General features: G+C 57.3%; 2 protein-coding genes across 2 annotated transcripts in view; one reads left to right on the forward strand and one right to left on the reverse strand.

The window, feature by feature from the left end:
* Window positions 1-1446: 1446 nt before the first annotated feature.
* On the reverse strand, window positions 1447-2901 carry GUITHDRAFT_150442 (hypothetical protein). The gene is made up of 9 exons (XM_005839731.1): window positions 2881-2901; window positions 2471-2833; window positions 2269-2424; window positions 2129-2212; window positions 2006-2083; window positions 1868-1956; window positions 1692-1812; window positions 1583-1641; window positions 1447-1538 (listed from the first exon to the last, which is right to left on the reverse strand). Exons 2-9 carry the CDS (start codon window positions 2798-2800, stop codon window positions 1493-1495), a joined length of 963 nt encoding a protein of 320 aa, XP_005839788.1. The 5' UTR covers window positions 2801-2833; window positions 2881-2901; the 3' UTR covers window positions 1447-1492.
* Window positions 2902-6341: 3440 nt separating this feature from the next.
* The window catches only part of GUITHDRAFT_92084 (hypothetical protein), a 2430-nt gene continuing 1271 nt past the window's right edge, over window positions 6342-7500 (forward strand). Inside the window, exons 1-2 of the mRNA XM_005839732.1 lie at window positions 6342-6390; window positions 6600-7500. The exon at window positions 6600-7500 is cut by the window's right edge and continues 112 nt beyond it. Of these exons, the coding sequence (XP_005839789.1) occupies window positions 6369-6390; window positions 6600-7500 (923 nt within the window). The 5' untranslated portion in view covers window positions 6342-6368. The remainder of the gene's footprint in view (window positions 6391-6599) is intronic.

Raw genomic sequence — 7500 nt, forward strand, 5'->3', positions numbered from 1 at the left:
CATCTCTTTCCTGCTTACCTACAATCGTAAGCCAGCCACCTCCCTCGGCCTCCCTTCCCCCTCCCCTCCCTCCCCTCCCTGCCCCTCCCCACCTTCTCCTGACTTCGATTGCTCCCCAGCTCTCACACTGCCCTCGAATCCAACGTTGCTTCCTCCGACCAACGAGCGCAACATGTCGGACAAGGCACCAACACCACTATCTCCTCCTCCTCCTCGTCCTCCTTCGCTCGTCACCATCCCTCCGTTGCTCCGCAGGTCTCCCGCCAACCCCCTCCCCATGCTGATCGCCAACCGCTCCTTCCTCCCTCCTCCGTCAGCTCGGGCGACCAACCCGAGGGGAGGAGTTTGCGTCATCCGACGAGGCAGAGCGGCTCCTTCCTGGGCTCTCCCCGTCAGTTCGCGACCAACAACCTCCGTCCCATCCTTCACGCTTCTCCTTCTGTCAAGTCCGAAGTCGTCGCCAGACATCCCAACGCTTCCCCCTCTCTTCACTTCACCGAAGGAGCCGCAGCCCAGTCAGCTCGGAATCAGGGCGCGAGCAGGCAGGAGGAGGGAGGAGGGAGGAGCACAGGCAAGGACAGTTCGAGCATGCGGCAGCAGGAAGAGAGGGATAACGAGAGCATTGTCGCTCGTGACCTGTTCTCCTCCTTCCTCCACGACTCGCTCCTCGACAGCTCAGCTGACCTCCAACGCACCCCGTCGGCTACAGACACGTCGGGGATGCTTCTATGGGCTTCTCTACACCTCGAGGAGGAGGAGCAGGGAAGGAGGAGAGGACGCAGGAGAGGTTCAGAAGCGCCAACAACACCAGGGGTGCTCAGCGCGTTGGGGAGGAGAGGAGGGAGGAGGCAAGGGAGGAGGCCCGTGTACAGCCGTCGGAGCACCAAAGATTCAATGGAAGCGGAGGAATAGAGGAGAGGAGATCTAGCGCTCGAGAGGAGGATAAGAGAGAAATGTGGGAGGGAGAGGAGGGGAGGAGATGATGAGCAAGTGTACGGAGGGAGGAGGGAGGAGGGAGGAGGGATGGAAACAAGAGCCGTTAGCCCTGATCACGTGATGCAGGTCGACCCACCATCCCGCCCTTCATCCGTTTCCGACCGAACTCAGAGGAGGAGAAAAGGAGAGCAGCAGCTGTCTCGAGGGACTCTCAGGTCCAGTCCCAGGTGGTTCCGTCGGGAGGCAGGAAGGAGGACGGGAGAAGGTTTGACGGGACTCGTTTCCTCAAGCGGGAAGACTCGCCACGGAGATTCAAAGTGCCAGGATGACGATCGAAGACAAAGCAACACTCCCTCCCTCCCTCTCGCCCCCCTCCTTCTCTCCCTTCCTTCTCCTTCCCTTCCTTCGTCGTCCTTCTCTCCCTTCTGATCTCTCTCCCACCTGGTCTCCCTTCCTCCCTCCACTTCCCCCCCCTCCCCTTTTCGCTCTCGATCTTCCAACCTCAAGATACACATCATTCAACTTCTATTCGCCCCCTCCCTCTTCTGCTGGATTTTCACTTCTTCTCTACCCCTTCCGCCTTGTCCAGCTGCTTCCAGTACCTGCCATGACGTCAGCCCAGCTCGACTCCAGCTGAGAGGCTCACGAGTCAATGTCATTGCGGGCTCCTGAGGCGGACATCCCGACGTAAACGCCCTTTCCCTTCTGTGCCAGCTCGAAGTCAGCTGGGAAATCGCAAGAAGCAGCTGCCTCGCCTTGTAGAACCTCTCCGGCTCGTGTGCAGCACGTGCGGCAACCTTAGAGCCGGCCTGCTGCTTGTTGGAGAAGAAGTTCTCCCAGTTCAGCTCCCCGTCCTTGCCCGTGTGGGTGGTGTTGCTGCTGGGGAGGTGAGAACGGGTTGCGCGAGGGAGGTCGAGCCGGGAAAGGGCACCTGTCAACGTTGACCTGGTCCATGCTGTCGATCGTCTCATCTCCAAGGGAATGGTTGCTTGCAAGGATCGGAGTATGGGTGGTGTGCATCTGCAGCATTGTGTTCAGCTCCTCTTCATCCCTACTCCTCCGGCCTAACCTTGGGCTCAGCCTGGGGAGAGAAGAACTTGTTCCAACGGGGGGTGTCTTGAGCGAAGTCTTCACTGACCTTGACGACCTGGGACGCATGTCAAACTCTTACAACGGTCACTTGACACTTCACGTCGTCCAGCAGCCCGTCCACGTCCTTCTCAGGTCTCAGCTTGTCGCGGATGATCCCACTAGAAACCGCTTGCTGAAACTTGCTCTGCCCAGCAGCGCGTCAGCACAACGAAGCACGTCTGCAGTCAGCGTGCTGCTCACCTGAAGCTTCGCCTTCCCCTGCACCTTCTTGAGCTCCTTGGAAGTCCTCAGCTTCACTGCGCTCGCCAGGCGATTCTTGCCGTTGACGGCCTTCGCCCAGGAATTCTCCGAGGTCACCTTGGAGACCGAAACTCTTTCATCGTCTCCAAACATCTCCTGCAGCCCTCTCAGTCTTCCGCTCTCCCTCCTTCACACCCCTCACCTCGTCACCGAGATTCTTCTGCGCCAACATGGTCGTCGGCGCCTTAGCAACCTGAACGTAGGGAGCGTAGCGAGGCTGATAACCTCCGTACACGACGTTGCCCATCATGTTTCGCAGCTGGTATGTGTTGCCCCGGTACATGTAAGGGACGATCTGCTCAGAAGGGAATACCACGTCCCCCTGGTTCTCTCCGTAGATGCGGTCTGGCAGGTCGATCACTTCGTCCCCGCAGAGGGTCCCGTTGCCGAGGCATGTGGGCGCAGGGCTGAGCGACGTGAAGTGCTCCTTCTCTGACCTCAGCGCCTGCATGGCGCGCTGCCTCTGCATCATGAGCCCTCTAGCTGCCTGGTACCTCCTCAGCGCCTGCCAGCTCGTCAGATCCGCTGATTCACGGCAGCTGGTGGCTCAACCTGAAGAGCAACTGGAGGAGCCAAAGATCCAAGTCCCGGAAGGGGACGAGCACTGAAGGAGCAGTGAGTCTCTACTGTCGAGCATCTCCCTCCTCATCACCTCGGCACCATTCGGCGCTGATTCATCAGGGCACTTGGCCGGGCAGACAGGAACGTGCCTCCTCGCATCTGACGAAAGATGGAGTTGGTGTTGCCGCTCCAGGGATCGTAGGTGGTCGGGTGGCTGGGACGTTCGAGGTCGAAGTCACGGCCGATGGTCTCCTCGCAGTCTCCTTCGTTCAAGTCTGGATGGCCAGCGCAGCCGTTGGGATCCGAGCAACGGAACTTGCAAGGCTTCTTGGCTGCTTGCGCGACACTCTGCTCTCCCTTGACTTTGACACCGTTGGCGTAGTCGAAGTTGCCGCCCACTCCTGCTCCTGACATCTCACCAGCGACAGGAACGTTCGCCCAGGGACCCTCGCCAAGGAAGCCGTTGCTCCATTCGAGCTGTTGAGACTTTGAGATAAGTCAGAAACATCACGTGCATCATTCAGTCGCTACATTGACGACAGGGCGGAGGCCGGAGGGCTTCGCCTGTCTGAACATGTATTGGTTCAGAGCGTTGCCGGGCACCAGCACGTCTCCATCGTCGAACCCGCCCTGCGAGCTGCAACAGTGGCATCAGCGCCTCGTCTTCTAACCAGGATCATGTGAATAAGATCAATGCTACCTCGTGGCCGGAACGTCGAAGATCTCATCGGCGGGGATAGCCATCTTGTGCGAGGAGAGGTGCACCATGGGTGAATCCACCTGCTCAGCTTTCTTGGTTCCGATCTTGATCTGAAGTCTCGCCTGAAGACAAGGCAGGATAATGAGCTATTCCGGTGGCATAACAACGAGATCGCCTTGGCAGAGGGGAGGAGGAATGATGAGGACCAAAAGGAGCTTCACCTTGTCATGGGTCGAGCTCTTGGGTGCACGAGAGAGCTTCGGGGAGGGATCCTTGCTGCTCTGTGGCTTGTGCTTGAACATGTACTGGTTCAGAGCATCCCCAGGCACATGTACATCGCCATCGTCGAAGTGAACGTTGCTAACCAGAGAAGTCAGGAACACTGATCATCAGCACGATGAGATCTCACTCGTGCGTTGGTACATCGATGACATCCGTTCCAAGGTTCTTGACAGCCTTTGTGTCCTTCAAGGCAGATTGCACAGGAGCAGTTGACTTCACGGTCTGTTGTTGAGATCAACGAACCAGACATGATCGTGAGAGGGTGGAGTCATGGCACCTGGAGGCTCTTGGCATGAGCATGAGCATGAGCATGAGCATGAGCATCCTTGCTTGAGCTGGAGGAGCGCAATCAGCTTCCCGGGGTTCATAGCACTAGTGAGCACCTGCTAGCTGCGAGCTTGGTACCGTCCTTCTTCAGTTCAGAATGCGCTTCAACTTTCTGTTCAGCAACCTTGGCCGCATGGGCATGAGCAGCATGGGCGGGTGAGGCATGCCCAGCCAGCGCCTTCTTGTGGGACACGAGCTTGTGCACATTGGCTTGAGCTTCTGATTTGTGCGGAGCAAACAGCTCCTGATTAAGCTTGGCAAAATGATCCAACTCCTGGTCTGCAATCTGCAAGAAGCGCTCAGGGCAGGAGCCTCGCGCAACGATCCCTCACCCGTCTTGATATCTGATGCTGAAGATGCTGCTCTCGTTCTACTTGCGCGACAGAGAGCATAGAAACTCGTCCGTGTGAGTAGTAAACTCCAGCAACGGCAAGCACGACAGCACAGGCGAGTACCGCCATCACGCGGGAAGTCCGAGAGCTTCCCAACATCCCCTTCCCTGCCCTAGCAGGAAGCAGCGGAGCCTGTCAACGTGCACAGTCAGGGAGCTGCGGTTAATTTAAAGATCGAGCTGAAACCAACGATAGGGAACGTTTTCGCATTGCGACAACGAATCAAAGATGGCTCTTGCTCCATCTCATCCCCTTGTTCCCTCTCCTCGCTTCTTCACTTCACATCTACTGTTCTGCTCTCCTTCTGCCCCCCTCACTCGCTTGCTCGCCCTCCACAACGAGTCTCCCTCCACCTTACCGCCGCTCCCGGCATGTTGAGGCTCCGAAGGGACGGACAACCCCTACCCCCTCCCGTCCCTTGTTCGGACCCCTGTCTCTCTGGGTACCCTCAGTATCTCCCCACCCCCTTTACTCCTTCAAAAGTACCCGTATCGTCCCCAAGAAACATGATTACCCCCACCTAGTCTTGGTCAGTCTATATAACGGGTAGTACTCTCTCGTACCCTGAGGACCCTACCGTACACTTGTGGGCCATAAGTGGGGTCGTGGAAATATGTAGATAGGGGACTAGGACCCCACCCACAATGAACAGAATTCGGAACCCCACTCCTGCTTGTACTTGACGTGGTACTGACTACCCCCCTTTACTAAAGGTAATTTGATCTGATCAAGTGGGGTGTCTCGAGAAATTCGTGGACCCCCACCACTCAAAATTAGTACCCCACCCCAAAGTGTTCCAAGCGGAGGCTTGCTAATGCCTGCCAATGCCGATATAAAGGGGGCGAAGTAGGAGGAGGAAGGGGAGGAGGAGGAGGAGGAGGAGGAGGAGGAGGAGAAAGGAATGATGAGTAGTAGCCGAGGAGAAGACGAAACAGAAGAGTTGAAGGACAGAGATGCATAAAGATATCTGAGGGAGAATGGCGTCAGCTCTTTCGCAAAGTCATTGTAGATTATCGCAAGCAAAGGAAGTATAGGAGGTGAGGCAGCGAGGGGACGGAGCTGAGTTTGCATCACTGCAATGAGAGGAAGAAGCTGGAGAGTACATATATGTGCAAAAGAACTTCTTACCAAAGTGTATATTGTGAGCGATAAGTTTTAACGCGAAGCTACGACATGTGTACAGAGCATGCGTGCCAGTGACCCATTGACGTGATTGTCCTCACAAATGGGTGTGAAGTGGTTTAGAAGCGATAAAAGATAGAATCGCAACGATATCAATAGCGAATGCTTTCAATTCTTGTCGTCCATCGAAGTTTCCTCTCCTTTTCACTGAAAGCTCCTCTTGTTTGCAGACAGGTATGCGGAAGGCTCTGTGTCTCCTGCTCCTCTTCGCTGCTCCCGCCCACAGCTTCCTCAGCCCTGCGTTGGGCCGAGTGCTTCCTGGCTGCCGGTCATGCCCTGGGGCCTCTCTCCGTGCAGGGAGGATGACGAACAGGAGTCCAAGGTCGCAGGTGAAGAGGAGGGAAGGTGACGGGTGATGGTGATGGTGAGGGTGAGCTGCAGGGACCCAAGATGATCTCCATCGACAAGAGCATCAAGGATCACGACTGCACGCCAGAGTTCCACGTGGCTGTGCTGGGGGACCTGCATCTTGATCCCAGCGACATGGAGCTACACGACGAGGTATGCAACTGCCTGCTGGGCATGCTCCCTGCTCAGCTCAGCTCCAGGGGAGGAAGCACATCGTGGACCTCCTGCGAGACAAACCCAACACGCACATGATCTCACTCGGTGACCTCGGTATGGTCGTTCCTCCCCTGTAGTGACTGTGCTTCTCCCTCCCCTCCTCCCGTGCTCAAGCTTGCCTCCCTTGACCCGCACTTCTGAATCCCCTCCCCTCAGTTCCTTTCATCTCACCTCTCCCTCTTCTCATCGTCTTCCTCCTCCCCCTCCCTCTCTCCCTGATCATCAGCACTTGCCACCCGCCCCCTGACGTCTGACACTGTCAGGCGCGTACGGGAGCGCTGGCACGTCGGAGAACTTCGACTTCACCAAGAAGTGGCTGGACAGCTTCAAGGTCGACCTTGACATCGTGACGGGGAACCATGACCTGGAGGGTGTGGACGAGTTCTTCTCAGACCGAGAGAACCTGGAGGCCTGGATGAAGGCGTTCAAGAAGAGGACCCCCCACTTCTGCACTGAGATCGCGGAGAAAGTCCTCTGCGTCGGACTCTCCACAGTTCGTTTCCGCGACACCGCCTACTCTTCACACGAGGTCTACATCGACGAGGAGCAGATCGAGTGGTTCGACAGAGTTCTGGAGCACCACAGCGCCAAGGACGGCTGGAAGGTGCTGGTGTTCACACACGCTCCCATCATGGGCAGCGGCCTGCGAACGCTCCAAGGAGTTCACATCAAGAATGGCTGCGCCTGGATCAACCACACAGAGGAGAAGACTCGGCTCAAGTTCTTCGAGCTGTGCAACAAGCATCCTTGCATCCGCGCGTGGTTCAGCGGTCACTTCCACCTGTCGCACGACTACGAGGAGAGCATCACCATCAACGGTGACCACGACGTCGCCTTCGTGCAAGTCGGGGTGATCGGAGAGAAGTCGATGAGGGACGGGAGGAGGCAGACGCGGCTGGTGCGAGGAGACAGCAAGAGCATCCGGATCTACACGGTCAACCACCACCAGGGAGGAAGCGAGCGGCTGGACATGGAGATGGTCTTCGGCGAAGCCGGCAAGCCCGACAAGATTCACTTCCCCAAGGAGCACGACGAGTGGATCGTCCCCAGCTCAGCTGGGTGGTTCAGTGCAAGGACTCCTAGCGCAGAGGACGGCTGCTTCCTCGACAGCTTCCTGTCCGAGAACCCTGACGCTGATCTCGTCCCTGTGAGCAGCGCGCTGGC

Source organism: Guillardia theta, assembly GCF_000315625.1.
Source record: "Guillardia theta CCMP2712 unplaced genomic scaffold GUITHscaffold_7, whole genome shotgun sequence".
NCBI classification, from domain to species: domain Eukaryota; class Cryptophyceae; order Pyrenomonadales; family Geminigeraceae; genus Guillardia; species Guillardia theta.

What these genes read in the sequence shown, in the direction of transcription:
- GUITHDRAFT_150442 (XM_005839731.1), bottom strand. Translation starts at nt 2,800, where the DNA reads ATGATGCAGAGGCAGCGCGCCATGCAGGCGCTGAGGTCAGAGAAGGAG. An exon ending in AGGGGAAGGCGAAGCTTCAG is followed by an intron (nt 2,213 to 2,268) that starts GTGAGCAGCACG and finishes GCTGCTGGGCAG; the next exon opens with AGCAAGTTTCAGCAAGCGGT. An exon ending in CTCCCCAGGCTGAGCCCAAG is followed by an intron (nt 1,957 to 2,005) that starts GTTAGGCCGGAG and finishes ACAATGCTGCAG; the next exon opens with ATGCACACCACCCATACTCC.